Source organism: Micropterus dolomieu, linkage group LG22 (assembly GCF_021292245.1).
Source record: "Micropterus dolomieu isolate WLL.071019.BEF.003 ecotype Adirondacks linkage group LG22, ASM2129224v1, whole genome shotgun sequence".
NCBI classification, from domain to species: Eukaryota; Metazoa; Chordata; class Actinopteri; order Centrarchiformes; family Centrarchidae; genus Micropterus; species Micropterus dolomieu.
Window position 1 is genome coordinate 4,143,160 of NC_060171.1, and position 22,588 is coordinate 4,165,747.

General features: G+C 39.6%; 1 protein-coding gene across 1 annotated transcript; it reads right to left on the minus strand.

The window, feature by feature from the left end:
* Positions 1-252: 252 nt before the first annotated feature.
* Positions 253-20,697, minus strand: iqub (IQ motif and ubiquitin domain containing). Its single transcript, XM_046038508.1, has 14 exons — positions 20,319-20,697; positions 19,688-19,798; positions 19,200-19,310; positions 17,773-17,907; positions 16,728-16,895; positions 15,648-15,823; positions 9,306-9,461; positions 5,955-6,165; positions 5,113-5,288; positions 4,593-4,763; positions 3,318-3,494; positions 2,980-3,228; positions 1,703-1,888; positions 253-558 (listed from the first exon to the last, which is right to left on the minus strand). The coding sequence occupies exons 1-14, from the start codon at positions 20,482-20,484 to the stop codon at positions 361-363; spliced, it is 2,391 nt and encodes a 796-aa protein (XP_045894464.1). The 5' UTR covers positions 20,485-20,697; the 3' UTR covers positions 253-360.
* Positions 20,698-22,588: the final 1,891 nt, after the last annotated feature.

The window sequence follows — 22,588 nt, forward strand, 5'->3', positions numbered from 1 at the left end:
TATAAATATATAAACTGACAACATAAAAAGCTATTATTTGTAAAACAGTGACTTAATGTTCTTGTCCATTCAAGGGTTACGTTGGAGTGGTGAGACGTTTGTAAGATGGATTTTAGGATTATCTCTGCCCTATAATTCTTTCTGGAATCTGGGCCTGGGCCCTCAGAACAGTATGCAAAGGTCACTATATCCTTTTTTTCAAAACAAAAGTACACAAAACTGAAATTAATTTAAATGAGTCAAGCCCAGGAGTAAAACCATCATGAACTTTATTTTAGGTTTCAGACAAAATGTTTTAGAAAGTGACACACCAAATGAGCGAGGGAGGAAACAGTGACAGAAGAAAGGAAAGGGTGTGTCTTAATGAGCTGAGGCCGGTGGTGTGTCGGTGGCGTGCTTGCCTGCTGCCATGGTGATGGGCTTGGAGACAAGCTGGTTGCCCAGGGCAGCGGTCGGCTGAGAGTCCAGGTACTCGGCCATGACGGCAATCTGGCTAAAGTGGCGGCGAGCCAGCGTGTGTTTGTGTTCGATCCTGCGGATGAACGTCGCCTCATATGCCTGAACACACACACACACACACACACACACACACACACACACACAGGAGGGAGACTCAGTTTGTGTAACAGCTGGAGTCCAAACTTTACCAGCTGATTTTTTTTACTGTTTGACTAGACAAACTGAAAGAAGACAAACAAGGGGCCAGTGGAACCGGTATGGGAAGTTCTCATAGCCTTAGGTTGGCAAGTCATTTAATGTTAGCTGACACAAACATTCCACCTCAACACTATCTGTACTCATTATTATTACTACTATGTATTTGTTATTATTTATCAGTACACTTCTGTCAGATAGTAAAATACTAAAACACAAGAATTTCCCCTCGGTAATCAATAAAGTATTCTGATTCTGAAATCATGGCTGGAATAGTGTTGTGTGGCTCCGTCTGAGACACTTTGTTCGTTTCCCATTTACAGAGCCGGGGCTGTGTACAAACTCCAGGGGCAGCACTTTCAGATGGCCTGTGACCCAGGAACTACATTAATTTCAATTTAGAGAGGGGGATGGAGAGAGAGAGCAGGAGAAGCGAGAACACACAGTAGCCAAACACATAGAGATGTTAAACAATAGCAATGGTAGTGATAATAGTACAAATATCAATGAAAGTCAATAATAGTAATATTAATTGAAGCAGCGGGTATCATGCAGGGACAGCAGGTGCCTTGCAACCACAGATGGAGACTTTATAGCTCCGGAGGCAGAAATGACTGCTGAAAGCGACAGAAGGAGAGAGAAAACATAAAACTACAGAAGAGGGAAGAAGTCGAGTTGGTGACATGCATTAATGAGATGAGAATGCATACAGATGGAGAGGGAGAGGAGGAGAGAGGAGCTCAATGCTTCGTGGGAAATCTCCCAGCGGTGTAGTCCTAAAGCAGCATAACTGAGGGATGGACCCTGTCAAAATGAGTTTTCTAAAAGGTTCCTGGGTTCTTGGAAAAGCTCCAGCTATGATTAGTAATTTGGCGACAGTTCAAAAATTACTACGACACACTAAAACTCCTCTTGTGGGCAGAATGGAGATAATCAGGACATGTATGGTGGAAATGCACAGGCCTGTGAGCAGATGTCATTATCCAGATACCAGGTGGCGATGGGGTCCACATGTGTGATGCCAGTGTAAATGTTTACATGGACAGACCTTGTGGACGTCTTCCACCTCCATGTGAGCTGAAGTCTCCTCTTTGGACAGCAGGATGCAGTTCCAGGGGCTCCAGTCCCTCCGACGCTCCCAGCGGATAAACACCAGGTTGTAGAGGTCGCTGCTGGCGTGCAGGGCCGAGCGGGAGGACCAGACCACCTCTACCAGGTACCGCATGTCCTCCACCTGAGAGGACACACATGTAGACGTGAGAGTTGGGATGTCTGCTCACACTGACAAACTATTTTGACTGAACAAAATTATAAACGAGAAGGCAGCGCAGGCCAGAGTGAGCTTGAGCTCATCAAAAGCAAGGCAAGAGGTATGGCGTGTGACTGAACTGACACTCACAGAGATGCCTCTACGACTGCATGTCACAGCTCAGCCCCAAACGGCTTCTAACTACCAAACCCTGATATCCATGACCAAATTAGTTTAAAAAGGATATGCGGCAATATCTTTCAATTGCATGAGATATGCAGTGATGTAGCGTAACAGACAATATTTTCTGCAAAAGACAGACAAACAATACTTTTATTCACCATTGTTTGCATAGACACAGTGAATAAGAAAGACCACACAGAGGCCATGAAAATTAACTTATTTCATTTGATTTTGGTTCTTATTAGTGGTCGACCCACACGGGTTACATTATTCCATGCAGAGTACAATTTAAGATAGATTACATGTTTTCTTTTATACATGAATGAAATCTAAAAATAATTTGCTGTAGATTTAGTGCGACTGTTTAAGGGCGAGTGGGGTACGGTTTGTCAGAAGTGACGTCATTCAGCTGCATTGTTCTCTACAATATATATTTAACGCTAGCCAGTAATGGTGTTAGATTAAATCTGCTGTCATTTAGGATGACAGATAAAATGCCAGATATCTGCCCAATTAATCTGTCTATTACTAGTTCTTATTTATAAAAGAGAGAAAAATATATGGTGGTAGTATAAGTATAGGTAGCACTAGTTAGCTTACTGTACTAGTTTACTCTTTGAGATGTTTGACAGTGGGACGCATTCTAACGTTATGTGTAGGAGTGTGGACTGAGCAACCACACAATTCATTTGTATGAGCTACAGTACCTTAGCTACAATCTTCCGGCAATTATTTGGCAACATAAACATTTAGCTATTTGTACTCAGATGTCAAATATTGTCTGAAAAATCTACAGAGAAGTCTGGAAATTTGAGTCTGGAAAAGTGTAGAATTTTGAAATGTGCAGGAACTGAAAGTGAAATGGACATAGTAAAGGCGCTGCAGCGGGTCACCTGCAGGAGGAAGGGAATCTTGGCTTCCTCGTTGAGCCGCTGCTCATCAGCTCTCAGGCTCCTCAGGATGTTTTTGTAACAGGAGAAGTCATTGCGGGCCCTAGCTTTGTTGTCGAGTCCGGCACAGTCCCGGCACCTGCCGCTCAGACGGCCGTTTGCAGATGGGCTGAAGTCGATAGAGCGTAGGTACCGATGACAGCCGCGGCAGAGGAACATGTCGTTCTTCAGCAGAGAGGGATTCTGGGGAACCTGGGAAATATTTTAGATTATATGAAGATATTTATATGCAGTTTATGTCTAAATCATATGATCCCACACCAGCAGGGCTCTTCACTCACCTTCAGGTGCTTGGCCACCTCAGGGTTAAACGCTGGTGTTTTGACGTACTGGAGGAACAGAGTGGAGATCCTCTTCCTCAACCCCTCCAGACTGGCTGCCTTAACCCCCCGGGTCACCAGGTCCACCTCCCTGTCGATTAAATCCATGATGTCCCGGGTCAGCGGGCACTCATGCTCCTGTCCAATAGGGATAAAAAATAACACATATGCTCATATAAAACAAAAATTGTAGTATTGCTCTGTTTTCTCTGGGAAGGCACACAGAGCGTTTATGTAAGAGAGACCCTGTGAAATCTCTGGAAGGTTATGATGGTGTCATGTCTGGTGTCCGACCAGAGAGATAGACTAACATCTAGCAGAATTTCAACAGTGGTTATGTTCATATACAGTTACCTCCAAAAGTATTGGAGCGGTAAGACGAATTCCTTTGTTTTTGTTGTTCACTGAAGACTTTTGGATTTAAGATCAAAAGATGAGTTTGAGACAAGAGTTCAGAATTTCAGCACTCATTTCCTGGTATTCACATCTAGATGTGTTAAACAACTCAGGACATATCACCCTTTGTTTGAACCCACCAATTTTTTAAGTGAGCAAAACTACTGGAACATGTGACTGACAGATGTTTCTTGTTGCCCAGGTGTTGCCTTTTAGGTCGATTGATCCAAACATTAAATAGCTCTGCATGACTAGTCTAAGTTTTCATCCTTGGTTCAAACCTATAAAGACTGCATTTCCTGTTAAAGAGGATAAACCAACATGAAGAGCAGAGAGCTGTCTGTGGGAGAAAAGCAAGCCACTGTCAAGCTGAGCAAAGAAGGAAAATCGAGCAGAGCCATTAGACAAACATTGGGCAGAGCAAGCACAACAGTTTGAAATGTCCTGAAAAAGAAAGAAACTACAAGTATACTGAGCAACAGACGTCCAACAGGTTGGCCAAGGAAAACAACAGTAGTTGATGACAGAAATATCGTGAGAGCATCAGTAAGTGACATCCAGACTGAAATTTGCAAAGAAGTCCAGGGATGAGCCGCAGAAGTTCTGCAACACAATCTGATGGACTGATGAGACCAAGATTAATCTGTAGCAAAGTGATGGAAAGGCCAAAGTGTGGAGAAAGAAAGGAACTGCTTATGATCCGAAGCATACAAGCTCATCTGTGAAGCATGCTGGAGGTCATGTCCTGAGTTGTTTAACACATCTAGATGTGAATACCTGGAAATGAGAGCTGAAATTCTGAACTCTTGTCTCATACTGATCTTTTGATGTGGGGAATACCTTGACAGTGTGTTTGAGAGTCATGAGGACGTGGAGTCTCTGCTCCTGGCTAACACTGGACAGGCTGACGTTGTTGTACAGATCTCGCAGCTCTCTGGCTCTGATAGTGTGTTGACTGTCCATCTCGATCAGTCGACCGTCTGCTGCTCGCCACTGATGAGGAGCTGCAGACTGAAACAAACCAACACATTTGCTTCTTCTCCTCCTACTACTACTCTTCCTCCTCATACAACTTGTACTAATATTCTTCTTTCCCCTTCTCCTCTTACAACAACAACAACAACAACAACAACAACAACTACTACTGATAACACTACTGCTACTCCTACTTATACTATGCAATTACCACACATACTATTTCTGCCGCTTCTTTCTCCTCCCTCTCTTATTACTACTTCTACTCTCCCAACTAATTTATGACTAGTAAAGTATTTATATATATAAAAGTGAACTGGACATAAAAAACAGTTTTGGCCTGGATTGAGAGTGCTAGGAGCGGAGGGGGAGCAGGACCTCTGACCTTGTCCAGGAAGCTCCTGACAGTTTTGTCATAGTTGTTGTTCTGGACAGCGATGCGGTGGCATCCGATGGCGGCGATGAGCTGCGTCTCCTGCTCCAGCAGCGAGCAGAGAGCTGCCTTCCTCTCAGCTCCTCGCAGAGACGAGTTGATCTGCTGCTCCTCCTCATACCTCCACTCTGAAACACAGTTAATAAAACATTTCAATTATTAACATCACATTTGAGGTACTTGTACTTTACTTGAGTATTTTCTTTTAATGCCAGTTCTTGCTGATACTACACTACATTTCAGAGGGAAATATTGTACTCTTAACCATGCTACATTTATCTGACAGCTAAGTTACTTTACAAGTTAAGATTTTTGCATACAAAACATTAGAGCTTATAAAATATGACAATTTGTTATAAATTTGAAGTGAAACGATTAGCTGATTAATTATTATTCGATATTTTGATAATTATATTTTTAATTCAAAAACATTTCATGGTTCCAGCTTCTCAGATTTTAGGATTTGGTGCTTTGTTAATAATGTTGAGGTTTAGGTTTTGGATAATTGTGACCGCATTTCACATGATATTTATTTACTCAGCCAACTACAACAATGAAATGCTGCTAAAGAGTAATGCATATTAATAATAATAATAAGGAGCCATTTTTCTGCATTGAGGACTTTATGTTCCTGATTATACTTACTTTATTTTTACATTTTCAATGCAGTATTTTAACAGTATTTAACAGTATCATTAGTACTTTTATTTTCATAAAGGATCAGAATACTTCCTCCACCACTGCAGCAGAGTGAGACCACCTCACACACAGTGACCCCCCCTCCCTGAGCCTACTCTCTAGAGCGTGGTAAAGCAGGTTGAAGTCCTCCCTTCTCTGTGGGTTCATCCAGCGATGGCGCCGGTCTCTCAGCTGCTCCTCCTTCTCCTCCCTCCTCCTTCGCTCCTGCATCTCCAGCCAGGCCATCCGGCGGTCCCGCTCCCTCCTCAGTCGGTCCACCTCCTGTTGGGCTAGCCAACGTCGAGCAAATGACTGCAGACGGATCACCTGGTTGGGTGACAAGAAGAGGAAAGCATTTATTTATATACTGTATCACAGAATTCTATTCAATTTCAACTAAATATGTATATTTTTTTTGTATTGGATTATTGTTGTATAGAGTGTGTATATATACTGTAAATACATAATGTACAATACGAGAGAACTATGATCTCTAGTTCTTGTCAGAACTCGTGCCGCAGCATTATGGATCAACTGAAGAGTCTTAATGGACTTCGGAATTCGGACAGCCTGATGAAAAGGAATTTAAATTATTGAACCTAGAAATAACAAATGTGTGGACTTGTTGTTCTGCATCATTTTGAGACAGGATGTGCCTGGTTTTGCAATATTACATAGGTGAAAATAGGCAGGCCTAAAGGACATATCCTAGTCAAAGATAACTCTGAGGTTCCTTACGGTGGCGCTGGAGACCAGGGCATTAGATAATGTGTTTCGGAGGTGTCTGGGGCCAATCACCACAATTTCTGTTTTGTCTGTGTTTAGGTTAAATTGTAGGTCATCCAGGTTTTTTTATTTCCTTAAGGCATGCCTCAAGCTTAGCTAACTCATTGGTTTGAAGGATTATGGAGTGTTTTCTAATAATATTTTCTAAATGAAGCATATTTAAGGGGAATAGGATTGGTCCAAGCATATAACCTTGTGGAACTCTGTGACTAACTTTGCGTGCATTGAGGATTCATCGTTAACATGTACAAACTGAGATCGATCTGATAAATAGGATTTACACCAGTTTAGTGCGGTTCCTTTAATGCCACTTAAATGTTCCAGACTCTATAGAAGGATGTGATAGTTAATGGTGTTGGATGCAGCACTAAGATCTAACAAGAGAAGTGCAGACACAAGTCCTTTATCTGATGCATTTAGAAGATCATTTGTACCTTTCCCCAGTGTTGTCTCTGTGCTATGATGGACTCTATATCCTGACTGAAAATCATAAACTATTGATATTTAGAAAGTCACTTGGCAACTGCTTTCTCAAGGATATTAGAGAGAAAGGAAGGGTTAGGTATAGGTCAATAGTTGGCTAAAACCCCTGGATCAAGAGTGGGCTTTTTAATAAAGACAGATTGATCAAGTGTAGAAAATAAGAGCTAGCTAAGGGTTAAACTTTAAGCAGCCAAGTAGGGATGTGGTCTAAGAGGCAGATTGATGGTTTAGATGAAGAAATCATTAAGTTAGCTGATGAAGATCGATGGGAGCAAAGCAGTCCAAAAATATATCAAGTTTCACAGCTGTTTCTGAGGTTCCTGAGGTTGAAGATAAATTGGTACCAGTTGAGGGCAGGAGAAGATGAATTTTAAATCATTAAAGAAGCTCATGAAGTCATTACTCCTAAGGATTATAGAAATACATGGCTTAATAGAGCTGTACCTGTCAGCCTAGCTATAGTGCTGAAAATAAACCTGAGGTTGTTCTTATTTTCCTATATTAATGACGAATAATAGACTGCTCTGACACAACGGAGGGTCTTCCTTTATGCTTTAAGACTATCTTGCCCCTCTCCCTTTTGTTTCTGTTTAGTCATCTGTCTGTCCTGTGTGTTGTGTGGGGCGTGGCACTCCTGGTTCTCTCGCTCCTCTTCAGGGCACCTGTGGCTCTCTACTCACCTGAAGCAGATTCAGCAATCATCTCTCCTCTCTTAAACCCCGGCTTTCCAACCAGTCTCTGCCAAATCGTTCGTTCACCCATGTGGTAACACAACGCTACGGCCAACCTTAGAGTTTTTGGCTGGTCTGCTCTTTTGAAGTTGTCTCACTGTGATCTTTGTCTGACTTGGAGTTTTTTTTTGCTCCCGCTTCAGATACCCGCTTCAGCTCTGGAAGCCCAGCCTGCTTGCCTGAGCCGAGTTGTTTTTTGGCACAGTTACCCTCCTTCCTGCCCGCTCTGAGCCCCAGTCCCACAGAGCACTTTAAAGAACCATTCCCCCTTGTTGTTCAATAAAACCCCTGTACCTGTTTCTAACTGTGCCCCTGTGTCTGCTCTTGAATCCTAGACAGCCCATCCTAACATGGGTTTAACTCTTAAACATTAACTTGCAATTTTGACCAATCACTGCAATTTGTCTGCAAATTTGACCGTTTCGTGCAAAACGTTTGTCACTTGACAAACACTTTTCCACCGCAAAACATACGTGCAGAGCGGCAGAAATGCATGGAGGAAATTGGACGAGACAAATCACTGTGACACAGGCTGCTGCATCCTGGTCAATTGCAAGCTCTAAATTAATCAAGGTAAGCTGGTTTATATATGCAGGGTTAGGCCCGCAAAGTCCTGTAGGGACTGTTTAATGACTCAACTATAATTCTAAAGTTAAAAAAAATCTCATTAACTTAACTTTTTTTTCACTTATTCCTACAATTTCATGGCAAAAAATGCCCCAAAAACACTGCAACTTTCATTGCAATTATTTTTAGAAAAGCTGCTGCAAATCAGGCATTTTAGACCGCAACAACCACTAAAAAGGCCCGCGAAAATCCTGGAGGGACTGGTATCTGTTCTAATTTGCGAGTTTGGGGGTTATACCATGGAACTAACCTTCTTTGTTTTATTATCTTCAGCAATAATCTTATCTTCTTATCTAGGGGCAACAGAATGGAGTGTCATTCGCAGTGAGTCTACAGCACCATGATCAATGAGATGATCAATTTGGGAAGTTAGCGTAGGAGTCCTCTGTTATATTGAGACATGGTGTCTATTTTAATGGTGACAGAATCACTTCCTTAAATTTAGCTACAGCACAGTGTGTAGTCCTGTGATAGGAATTTAAAAGTTATTAAATAGTGGTCCGATATAAAAAGGGATTCTGTGGAAAGATTATTAAATGTTCAATTTCAAAGGCATGTCAGAACAAGGTTGAGCATGTAATTTAAACAGTGAGTGGGGTTTTGAACACTGACAGATGCCAATCGAATCTAATAATGAGATAAATGCAGCACTAAAGGGACTATAGTTAAAAATTCTGAATGGAGTAGGTATGTAGAGTGTCTGTGGTGTTTTCCAGGTTGAGTGTGAAAGACTAATTGAGAGTGCCATGTTGACCTTTGATCTAAATTCTACAACTGAAATATAAAGACGGCATGCATTGTAATAAAGCACACACACACGCACACAGTGTGTTCACCCACAGCTCTCAGCCTCCTGTCATGATACTCATCAGCAGTGATGTAGTTGCAAGGGGCGACCAGCTTGTCGCTCAAACAGGAGACGTAGCAGCCGATCCCGGTCATCTGGGTGGAGACGTTGATGGTACACTGCTGGGCCTGAGACTTCAGCACTACTGTCTGACAGAGACGGACATACAAACAAAGAGACTGTCTATATTTCATAAAAAAGGGTCACTTTTTAAAACACATTCATAATAATACAGTTTCAAAAAGGAAATGAAAAAACATCTTAAGGTATCTGATAAAATTATCTTGGGCGGCGCTAAGGCCAGGATGCAGTGACATAGCCCTTGCAAAATAGTGTCGAAAGGAAGCAGAGGAGAATTCCAACTTAAATATTCAGCCAATGGCATCCTTATACCCACAGCCTACTTCCTGTGAGCTACACAAATTAACCGCAGTAGCTGTATTTTCAATTTTAAAAGCACCTAATTCAGGTAACCAATGTCAGCTTCTTCTGGGCTAAAACTGGGAAATATTAATTAAGTTTTGTGACTCTGCCTGAGGAGAGATCAATTTACTGCCCTGCAGACAGACTCTGTGTGCTGATATGGATGAGCAGTGTAATGGAGGGAAGCAGGGCGGCTGCGAACATCAAGGCCACAGCTGAGGTCACAAGATTCAGACTGTTAATTGAGGCTCACTGCCGGCAAGATGAGCTGGTGAGTAAAATTTAACAATTTCCAGGCTTGTGACACAGATTGATGATGCTTGAGTACTGTAAAAAATAAAAAAAAAAGGTTTAGGTCTCAGTCAAACCTTTTAATTATTGATGACCTTTAAAATCTCGGAGAGTCACACATTTTACATGCATTTAGCCGCTATGCTTATTATATAAGTGCAACTGTATAATATACTTCACTTCCAAGACTGGAGAAATGACTAGCAACCAAATAAGTGGAGAATGAACACTGACTATCTGTTGGATTATTTCAACACTGTGATGGACATGAACCTCTCCAGGTGAAATTATCAGCGCAAACAATGAGACAGTGAATTTAAAAAAAATCCTGTTTCATTAAAAACAAGTCAAAAGGTCACTGTGTCTGTAGAAGTTTTACAAAAGCAAATCAATAAACTTCAATCAAACGAAACAGTAAGATGAGATGCATACAGATAAGAAGCACAGTTGTTCTTGAGACAACTAAAGAATTAAACATAATTCATAAAGTTTTATACTCTGTGTGTGTTCTCGGGCTTCCCCCACTTATATTACAATCCCTGTTTTTTCACAGTATGTATTTGTGTGCCATTTCTTGGTATTTCCCCAATATATTCATGTGCTGGAGACATTAACCACTATTTTGAGAACTCATTAATTTCTGCTTTCCCACCATCTAGTGTCAGTTATTAAGTGTCTTGTTATTCTCACCTTTGCCCTTCGTGAAGCATGCCAGGATCCAGTCACGTACACTCGCTTATGCATTAAGTTTCAGCGTCTTCTAATCTGCTTTAAAACCAGATCTTATCTTTCTCTGGTGTCATCTCAGTGTTGCTCTTTAATGAGGCCTGCATATGTTTCCATGACGTCATATCTATACTTAATATTTGGTTATACATCATACATTTTAACATTTCCCATTATCCATTCTGTTCGTATGTTTTCCCAAATTATATAAGTTATGGTTAACAAAGTGCAAACTTTCAATTCTTGTAAGTTCAAATTCAGTCCAGAGTTTGAGCTTTTTAGTAATGTCACCTGCTTTCTCTACCTGTTGGTTTCAAAATGTCTGCAGTGGTTTATAAATCTGGTTCAGGCTTATATGATTTATTTAGACAAAACAACATGTGAAATTCAAGATGGACAGACTTTTCACAGGGAAAAAAGGAAAAACTGTTGATGCTCATCGAGCGAATGTGTCAATTTACAGACAGGCTTCAACTTCAGCCTCATTATTAACAACAAAGTCAGTGGTCAGAGGGAGGTCACAGTGTTGTGACAGCGGATTAAAAGACTGTACCAGTATAAACATGTTTTTATGTGTCTGGACGCTGCATCTAGCTTAAGATTTTGGGAATCTGGTCACATTTAAGTGTTTTTCTTTCCCCCTAAAATATTCCTAAAACTGTAGAAAAAACGTTTTAATGAAAAAGAACAGGTCAAACGAGTAGCTCCTACAAACACTGTAACTCTTGTCTTTTAATCTGTTATTTTTTTCCAGTTTTATTGCTGAAACTTCCCAGAATGATGTCTGATTGGATTTGATTAAAGGTCTATGCCAAAATTATTCAAATCAACTAGATAAGGAGAATTTTGACTATGGCAACGACTACGCATGCAGATGCTGCAGCCGGCAGCTCCATCAAACTCTTCGTGTTGTTTTTCATCTGTTAATTTTAACAAGCTTTTTTGGTGAAACACATATTACCAGCGGGTGCTGCGATCGCCCCCAGGAGGAGAGGAAAGAGAGCCGGGAAAGCAGCATTGCTGGCACAGCTTGGACTTAAGGCTGCTCCTGGCTAATGTCCGGTTTGGACCAAATGGGACTCAGGCTGCCAAGCAATGGGAAATCAGAGACTGTGTGCCCACATCTTTACAGAGACCTGCTCCAACAAACATCCCTCAAGCACTCGACTGCATGCTCTGAGCTGACAGACTGCAGACTACAGGGAGAGGTGGATTCTGTGTTTACACTGATGATGCTTGGTGCTCAAATGGAATCAAAGTGGATGGACACATTTTCCAAAAAGGAAAACCATATTATCATCATTCGGCCTATCCTGTTTATGCTGTTTACATTCTCCCGGACACAAATTCAAAAAACACACTGCAGAATAATTTCTTTAATTTATCTTATGTCTTACTCTCTTCTAATATAAACTGAATTGTCTGTTTTTTTAAATTTTGTTGTACAACCTTGTGTTGTGTAATGATAAACGACTTTGATCCTTGATAAATAAAACATGTAAAAAGAATTGTTATTACGACATTGATGATATGATATGATGGGCTGTAAAAGAGAAATAAGAGCTGTTAATGTTGTCTCAAACCCAAGAAAACACTCCTTTCTGATTAAGGTTGAAGGAACATTTCACACCCCCGCAGTTTCTGGGATTCCACACCCTGCCACAGAACTGCGAATGATTCTTAGGTATGTCTAAGTACACTAGTACTATCTTTGAGATATAAAAACACAATAATCTAATCTTCTGCTGAAGATAAAGAATCATCATGAGGACACCTCTTCTCTTACAAATGATTATTTGACTTTATACACTTACTGAACATAATCTACTGTTAGATCCTGACAGTCAAACAGAACATCAGGATTACAGACTCAGCCTTAATAATATTAAAAGTTTAATTTAAATGGACATTTCAAGCTGTAATAGTAATAATGTGATAATAATACTGTAGAGAATAGTAAAAATAAAATGGTTAAACCCATTATAAATGAAATATTTTGTGATTTAGTGGAGGTTTGCATGTGCTTCTGTGCTCTCTGTAATATGTATGGACCTGTGTGCAGAGGTAGCTTATGATTCATGTGCAACTCATAGCTATATTTTCTCAGTCAATGATTGACTTTGTGTCTTCCTCTGTGAGATTGTTTTGGGCAACATAAGGGTGTGACACAGAGCCTATAAGCAGATGTCTCTCAGTAGCTACAACAGGTAGGTGGTGTTGGTAAAGAGGTTTGGAAGAGGCGTCTTCATTCCCAAGTTCCCAGGCATTTTTCCAGGGAAACGGGGGAGGATTTTGGCAAGAATTCCACGGGAATAATGGGTATTACGATCCTATACCAGGAAGCAGGATTACTCAGTTATCTGGATAACTTTGCTGAGAACAAGCTGGAACATCCTCGAATCATAACTAAACACGGTCCGATGCAAAAAGATGCTCCAAGGTTTGATTCAACAGAGTTATCCAATAACTCAGTATACGTGGTTCTTGGAAGGATAAATGTTTAGAGACTTCATGAAATGGGTACCTGAATTTCCTGGAAAACTCCTTCTGCCCCTCCTATTGAACCAAACTGCCGTTATCTTCATACCTGATACCCTGTTGGACCTGCTCAAGGTGCTGGTTACCATAGCAACAGTGCTGCTGCCAGTCTTCCAATACATCTGGTTGGCATTTTATTTCACTTCATTCCCTCACATTTGAATTTCTGAACAGACTTGATATGATATATATATCTATATCAATGATATAGGTGGAAATTTAGAGGTATGGAACCAGGCTACAGGTATTTTCTTTCAGTTTACCTACTAAATACACTTTTCCCCCGTGTTTAGCCATCTGTAAGGTTGAATCCCGTGAATTGAGATCCCAAAATCTGCTCACGTTTCCCCATAAAATACCCGTGGGACCTCTGGATTTTTAGCACGTGTGTGCCTGCTAGCGTCTCTGCACAGAAGTGTTAATAATACCTACCAAAACCGTTGATTAAGTTCCGGTTGGATTTAGGCAAAAATAACCCTACTTGGTTAGGTTTAGAGAAACATTGTGGTTTGGGTTAACATGACTGCTTTATTGTGGTTAGAGGACCTTCGCTGTCATGATTACAATAAAATACATGTGGTTGAGGTTATGGAACGACTAATCTCAGCAACATTGACTGTCGGTGGGAAACGGGAAAAGAACAGCGGTTTCTCATGTTTAAGTCACATGTTTGGCTGCTAGGGGGCTTTTGTCACTTCAGATTTCGTCATTCTTCTTAGGAGGACAATCTCGCGCATTCATATATTGAGCAACATCACACGGACAGCAGCAAAGACGCCGTCTCCAAACCATCACAACACAACATTTGTAGATGTCTGACCTTAAATTGCTGTTATTACAGAAATGTAACAGGATCAAGTTTTCAACTGCAGGTGTTTCGTGGGATTGTTTTTTGGGAAAGTGGAATGCAATTTAATTAGTTCAAGTCCTTCATCCTTAATGTCTCTAGATTGATTCCATGAAGGTGTGTTCTACACAGGTAGTACTGTCTACAAAAGAGGCTTTTTTTTTGATAATGACGCTGTCTCCACTATACAATTCAACAGCAGTGCAGAACAACAGCCTTCAAAATGATCCTGTATTGCAGATTCTTCCTGAGAAAGGCGACATGATTATTTTTTTTTAACAAAAACTATTGATTCATTTATAAAATGCAGGAGAATTGCCACAATCTTTCTGCTATATCATTCTTTTGTTTGAATAACGGTTCAGAAAAGCTTTTTCTCTTTCAGCCTCTGAGAGCTATAGTCTTATTAAAGTTTAGTTTATTTGCACTCAGGCGGCAGCAAAAGTGCCAGACATTCATTTTAACAAAATGTAAGAAATAAAGCATTGACTGTGATTGATTATCTCTTTTAGACATTTTCAAGTCTTTGCAAGTTGATTTTTGTAAAGAAATGATTCTTAAAAGTGATTACAATTTACCATCCAATCGGCAAACAGCACATGCATACAGATAGTGCCTCCATATAAATACCTCCGTATCTGGATGGACAATAATCTTAACTTTAAGCAAAAACTAAACAAACTGACTGCTAAATTGAGAACAATACTTTGTTTTCTGTACAGAAATAAGAATTGCTTCTCTTTTCCCCAGAGAATTGTTGAATGTTGTTATCAACAACAACAAAATCACTGGATGCTGTATAAGGTTTATAACTGGTGATAGCTATAGCGCCGCTGCCATCTTTTTTAACTTTTACCCATCGTACGGCGTTTTTTTTATTGTTAGTTATTTTGTTTACAAGCATTGCTTTATTTCTCACCACCATTGCATGTGATGATCCCTCCTCAATGGTCTATCGATGTAAAATGAAGGTTGTATATATCAGCAGTGATGTGATGTGATGTGAAGTAGGTATGGTATTTTTAAGAGATTTCTAAACCAAAATACTCTGTAAATGTTTTACTGTTAATATACTTCTTTCTCTGAATAAAATAATAATAATCTTTATTTGTAATAATAATGCACAACACAGACAGAATCAAACTAATTAATCCTAACACTCACCAGAGAGGTGTTACTGTGACCATTTGTCTTCTGTCTTCTGGTTCAAGAAGCTCATTTACTCACTATCTGTCTCTGTAATTAGTTTTTCATTTGCACATGAAGTCATGTTCTGTCTCATGCCTGAATGAGAACGCTGTTTTGTAGTAACGAGTGACCTTTAAATGTACCACACACACATCCAACTGTTTGTCTATGTCGTTTCATGCATTTAACTGAGCTTTTTATGATAATGTGTTTTTGTTGTTTTTTTTAAATTCTGTATTTAATTATATCTGCAAACAAATCCGTCAGCTCCAGAAAACTAAATTGCGACAGTGATATTTTAGTGTGAAGCTCTGTACGGTACCTGCGTGTCACGGCTGAAGACCACCACTCCTCTCTCAGGTCTCCTCTTGGGCAGGGTCTGGACTGCAGCGTGGTGGTACTCCGCACCCGTCAGCCGGTGTCTGTAGCCACCCAGGAAGGCTTTCCGCTGGAGGGGACGCTCAATCTCCACCACCACCTCCTGGAACACGCCCTCATCTGGAAGTCAGAGAGAGAGAGTCATTTAACAGAGAGCTGAAGTTTGTCATCATTTTGCAGAGTGTTGAAAGTGTTTCTGTCATTAAGTGTTTGGTTTGGTCTAAAACAATAATGGGATTTGCAAAAAACAAACAAACAAACAAAAACCTCTAGCTGTACTTACCTTTTATTTATTTATTTTTATTTAAACTTTCCTAATGGTTTTATTCATGTGTTTTTAATGTTTTATCTTAACACTATCCACATAGTTTTTGTGGCTGTGGTAGCTCCCGCTCTGAGTAGCACATTGAGCTTCCGCCTGACATGTGCTATATAAATAAAGTTTTGCTTGCTCGTACTATATTCTGATATGAAATACTAACATCACTGTTGCAAATTCATTCTTTCATTCACAACTTGTAATGATTTCAGCTACTCTGCATGAACATGTGGTATTTTGTCCTAAAACAGGTCTTACGAAATAATTTTGAAGTTTAGTTTAAGTTGAGTTTATGTTAAAATAAATCATAATAATGTTTATGTATATATTTTTTTTCTCTTTTTCTTTCTCATTTTGTGCTTTGAAGTGTGATTTGACGCCAGATTAATCATAGAACTAATAATTTACAATGTTTATCTAGAATCAATTAATAAATGAATACATTTTACTAATTAAATTACAATCTATAAAAAAAAAAAAAAAAGATCATTCAATTTCTCAGTAATGATTTAAGTAATGATTTTAAATGAAAGATTAATACATTTAATGTTGTTTTAAATTAAACACTGTAGAATTATTCTTATTGCTCATTCAAGTCACCATATAAGAACACAAATATCTCTGAAAACTGATATCCTTCCTAAATATTTACTCAGCTAAATATTTCATTTAAAGCTGCAGTAAGTGATGTCTTGTTGTTCACACCTGTTTGGACTCGGACAGTGATGACGTCCTGCATGTTGTCATGCTCTGGGGGGCGAAGGGGACGGAGAGGGTGGGTGTTCGGGTCGGTGGAGCTCATCTCCATCCGGGTGGAGCTGTGAGGCCGGATGCCGAGTTGCATCAGGCTCTGCTGCTCTTCAACCACTCTGCCTGAAAAACAACAGCTCGATCACTCATGCACACTCAAGAGAACTGAACAGATAATCTCACAGTCCACACGCTAAGAATGAGTTACATTAGCTAAGCTGCAGTTTCTTTAATGGCCACTACAAGCTGAGTCCCACCTTCTGTCTAGCGACTAGTGAAGAGAATTACGGCTCGTAGGAGTGAGCTGTATCATGCGGTTCCTTCCTTTCTGAGAGCCGGCTCATTGTTCTTTCATTTTGTTTTTTTAGGGGGTGGGGTTACTAAGATATGGATCAAATTCAAACTTAGATCCCATCAATATACTTTAATTTTGCATGTGTGGACTAAGTTTAGCAGCACTAAATTACTAGTATTGCCAGACCTAATGTCAGTGATCTGCAGCGTAAACATTACACAAGGTGATGCCATATCCCTCTGCTTTGTCAGTGAATTTACTACTTTGAATGTACCCTCTATATAGCATGTGTTATGTGAATGAAGTTGCATACACAACCAGTATTTGTTTTCCACTGTCTATTGCAGTGGTTCCCAAACTGGAAAGGGCTAACTGGTAAAAATGGACCCACCAAAACGAGTGCATCCTTGTGCTCTGGCAAATGTGTCGAATGCCTTTCTTTCCTCAAAAAACATTTGCCGGAAGGTGGGCTATGATGACTTTAACCTTCTTAAACATCCAAAAGGGGAACCACTGATCTAACCTGTGTCCTGTTGGCAACACATGTTCAAGATAATAGTGGGTGTGTTTGTTTGCACTGACAGGTATCAGGCTGGGATCGATGGTTACAAAAATGTACTTATCGTTCTCACAACTCTTCAAACCCTTCGCCCCTCAGAAAAAAAAAACATCGCCCTCTGATTGTCGGTTGAGAAACATATGTACCGTCCAGAGAGATCTGCAGCACCTCAGGAGGAACTCTGAGCTCCGGGGCGAGGTGACGCTTCAGCTCCTGAATGCTGAGACCGATGGCGAAGGCCACGGTCATCACATGACCCTCTGGCAGCAGCACCACCTTCACTGCAACCACACACAGAGTCATTCTGTCTTAGACTGGGTTTACCTCTGAACCATTGTATTACTTAGAAAGTGGTTTTGGTGCCGTCTGAATTTTATAATTAGTTAACTTTTTTCATTTTCCATTAAACTTAAGATGTTAAATTCTCAGAAAATGAGAATCATCATTCATCTCCAGTGTCCACCCACTGTCTTAGAATCGGTGGGTTTATTCAATGCCATTTCTTTGTCATTGTTAACAGAACTTTAACAAGATATTGATCCTCACGTTGTATAAGTCCTGTGTCAGGTTACCTAGAAACAGCACAACACATCTTAGGTGCACTGCCTACACTTCATCCACAATTCTACTTCTTCTCAGAATACATTACTGTGATCTGCATTATGTTGTTAAATTATGTTTATTTCGTGCCTCCCTATTGTATTACTCTGCAAATAGATATAACACTGGAATTAAAATTAAATTAAATGATCTGTGACAAATGGATTTGGGAAATGTAACACACTGTCAACAGTTCAGTCTTAGTGAGTTACAAATCCGATGCCAGTGTTATCTTTTTAATGGAGATAAACTATGATGTATAAATCAACAGAAATTAATTTGGAAGATAAGCTAAACGAATCCCATCAGGCAATATCTTTACTGTTTACTCTAACTTAAAACTTTGATAACCACTGTTATTAAGTTTCAGTGTTTTTATCCTGCATCATACCCAAGTTTTTATATAATAATATCTTGTTTGTTTTGCTATTGTATTCTTTTCTTTTAATTATTTTCTTCACTTATACTGCATAACACATACTTTACTAATATTTGCATCCACATTGTTTGTTACCTTGGCAATGACTGCTTTTCCTGGATCCCATATTAATATACTGTGTGATCAGCAAATGTTTAAATGACTGATGAAACTTGCTTAATATGAATAATTGTAACAAATGTTTACAATGGTACAATTTACAGTTACAAATCACCATAACACCAAACAATAAAAAAAAAACAAAAAAACAACCCAAACCAATGATAAACACAGACATACATACATACATACATAATGAATCAGTGTTCTTTGTTTGGGTTTTCTGTGTTTTGTGTCATGCACATTTGTACTGTATATTATGACAGGGCTATTTTGTTTTATGAAAACCAAACCATTTATAGCTAGTGTTTGAATTAGAAACCTTTGGGGATGAGTGGTAGCAGATTTTTTTAAGATTGTTTTAAATCTAGTTCACATATATAATATAAATCCAATCCATCAAAAAGTGTTTTTTTTTATTTTTTTGAGTCTTACCTGTAGCTGTAGCGTTTCCAATATTTTCTTTTCTCTGAGGCCCTCTCAGTTGCTCTGCATCATCGGGCAAATCAGCCTGAGTTTCAGCTTCTTCTACAGGCTCCAACACATCTGTACAGTCCAGAAAGCTAAAATTAGCCCATAAAGCACATCTAAATTGCAATATAAATGACACCTTTTAATAGATTTAGAAAACCTTTTTGTTATGTTAATATTAGTCTGTCTTTCTGTCGGTCAACTACTCCGGTTCAGACTGAAATATACCATTGAATGGACTGCCATAAAATGTATTCTTTATGAAGCAAATGAAGGCGTCCTTATCAAATATGTTTGTTAACGCTATGACTATATGTTAAAAACTGTATCTATATCAGCCTCAAAAAACAAGTGTCAGTTGGGTCATTGTATATAGTGTTTTGTGAATATGAAACTTTTGGTTAGTGAAATCAGTTGCAGGATCTTTGAGATTGTTTGACTGAGAGTCTTACCAGTTGGTATTGAGTTTCCAACATTTTCTGTTTTCTGAGGCCCTCTCAGCTGCTCGGCATCATCAGGCAGATCAGCTTGAGTTTCAGCTACTTCTACAGGCTCCAATACACCTGTGCAGACCAGAAAGTTAAAACACATCTAAATTACAAAATAAAAACCATTTTGTTTTGAGGAATGACAATATCGGTCTGTCGGTAAACTTCTTAGGTTCAGACAGACCGGTTCACATATGTACTGCCATAAAGATTGGACAAACCTGAACATTAAAAACAATTATTCTTGTCAAACACTAGACTTATATAGCCATATCTAAAGAAATACATTCACGTTTATCAATTAGGAGGTGTAGCTGTAATCAAGGTTCGAGAAGGTGCACTCTGAGTGTTTAAGGGAAGACTGTAAACGTTATTTTGTTCCTGTTTTTTATTTAATCAAATTTGAATGTGAAATTGTCAGATAAACATATACATAGACATTATGTAGAATATTTATATACGGGTCACATGTTGCACTACAATGGACTATTAAAGCATTTAATATGTATGTTTATTTACTTTTAAGGACTTGATTTAAAACATTGTCAGGGATCTCCAGTCAGTCTTGACTCACCTGGGGTCAAAGTGGACTCACCTGTGCTGGACCTGTCAGCCTGCACCGGCTCTGCATCACTCCCTGGTTCTCTGTCATCCTCTGGCAGCTGCTCTGCAGTGCTACCACCTGGTTGTGGGTTTATTTTAGCGTTTTCCTCCTCATCTTCTTTCACCTCCTGCTCTTCATTTTCCTTTTCCTCGGACATGGCAGATTTAGTTTGTTAGCTGTCTCCCTTTTAGTCAACTGAACCGCAGTTAAAAAGCGTGCTGTAAATCCGCCGGTCAATACGACCAGCGGTGACACTTTGAGAAACTAGTCCACTGTCACTCGTTTGAACTTCTTCTTTACTACCGTGTCTGTTTTATTGTCTTTGCTTAACTATATTTATGAGTTAGCAAAAAAAAAAAAAAAACGCAGCTAACACTGCTAAGTAGCGTTAGCTTGGTAACGCCAGTTTACACGTTGCTATAGCAACCACAAACGTCACGCTCCGTGTGGACCACACCACAGCAGGTGTTACGCCAAATATTGCACGCCTCCCCGAGAATTACATGCACCTCCAAATAGGCCTACTGCTTTTAAACGCTATAATATTCTTTGTGGGTTTCAATCAATGGTGATAAATGATTCGAAGAATATGTTTTATGAACGTTTAGAATCGTTAATATTTTGATATACTTAGTAAAAGTAGAATTCCTTGACAGTCAATTAAAATATTGTGCACTGCAAAGTGTCTGAAAGGGATGCATTATTCGGCACAACACCTGTTATTTAACGGCTCTGGACTACTTACATTGTTCAAATTTAATGTTGTTTATTTTCAGTAGCATATTTACATTGTATGTACTTTGATTTCTTTTTGTATTTGATTGTTTATTTCTTGTTTGTATAATTATTTTTTTCTGACGACTAAGCCACACTAAGAATATGGCAACTTTTCAACAAGACATTAATGTTTTATCATTCTGGTCCTCATAAGAAGGAGCGTTTTGTTGTGGAAAAGTTTATTGCCAGTCTATGATTGCCACACACGTTTTTTTTTTACCCAACAAACTAAAAGAGATAAAATGCAGAGACAGTTGAGGCAGACAAGGACAGTTCAGTGGTTTAAAGATCAGTGGAAGATACAATTAAGCTTACAGGCAGACAGGGGTAGGTAGGCAGCATAGACTGTATATTAAAAGGTAGGCAGGCAGGCACAGTTAAACGCACAGTTGGGCAGACAGGCAGGTACAGGTGGTTAGAAAGTAAATAGACATGGAGACAAACAACAATCTAACAACTGACTGGGGAAAAGGGGGCTGGTATATCTGCTGCAGGGCTAAAAAGAAAATCAGGAGCAGGTGGGGGAGATAGGCGAGGAATGGCCCAGCAATGTCCACCCTCACAGACTTTGAGGCGCGAGCCCTTCCCTTTTTAGACCCTTTTTGTAAGTCCGCATTTCTGCAGACTTTGCCTGAGGGATTTGCCCACAGTTCATAGCGGTATGACGTGAAACACGGGGGTTTACCAGGGTTACCAGGGGACACTGGAAGCGAAATAAATCTCCAGCAAAACAAACAAGCATGAAAACTAAGGCTGATATGAAAATTGTCAAAATTTTTCAACACATATATTTAAGATGGATAAAACACATGAAGTCAGAGGAATGCAATCACCTTATTACACACTTATTTTATTCAACTTGGCCTTTGCTTGATGATGCTGTCTTGACCAATAATAATGCATTGATTATTGACAAATATAGATTGACATTTACCTCTCCTCCACTCTGTAGGGCAAGAGCATGCGAAACTTAAAAATCAGGCCAAAATATACAATAAAAAGTGTGCAAAGTGTTTCAGCGTGGTCATGGTAAGGTGATAATGTGGCAAAGTGCTGTCCCATTCCTGTTTACAACATTTTGAGCCCTTGCAGCCTCTTGCACTCAATCACTGACCAAGTGACTTCAGTAAAGTCTCTGAGGATTCAGGGCTGGGGGACATTGGGATTAGGCTAATGAGGTGATTGCAGGTAAATGAGAGTGGCAGGATATTGGGGGAAAAAAAGAAAGTCTGAAGGTTCACAAGTAAAGAAAGTGTAAATGTGTCTGTAGAGAGGGACTGAGAGATGCAGAATGAGCAAGAATCCACACAAAAGAGGTGTATATTGTTAAAACAATGGATATTTGGATCCTTGTAGATCTCATTTAGGAGCTGTCTAAGGATTGACATGTTGATGGAAGAAGTACACATGATGAACGTACTTATCTTCAACTGGTCCCGGTAGATGCAGTTTAGCAGGTTTTAGTCAAGATTTGGAAAACAATT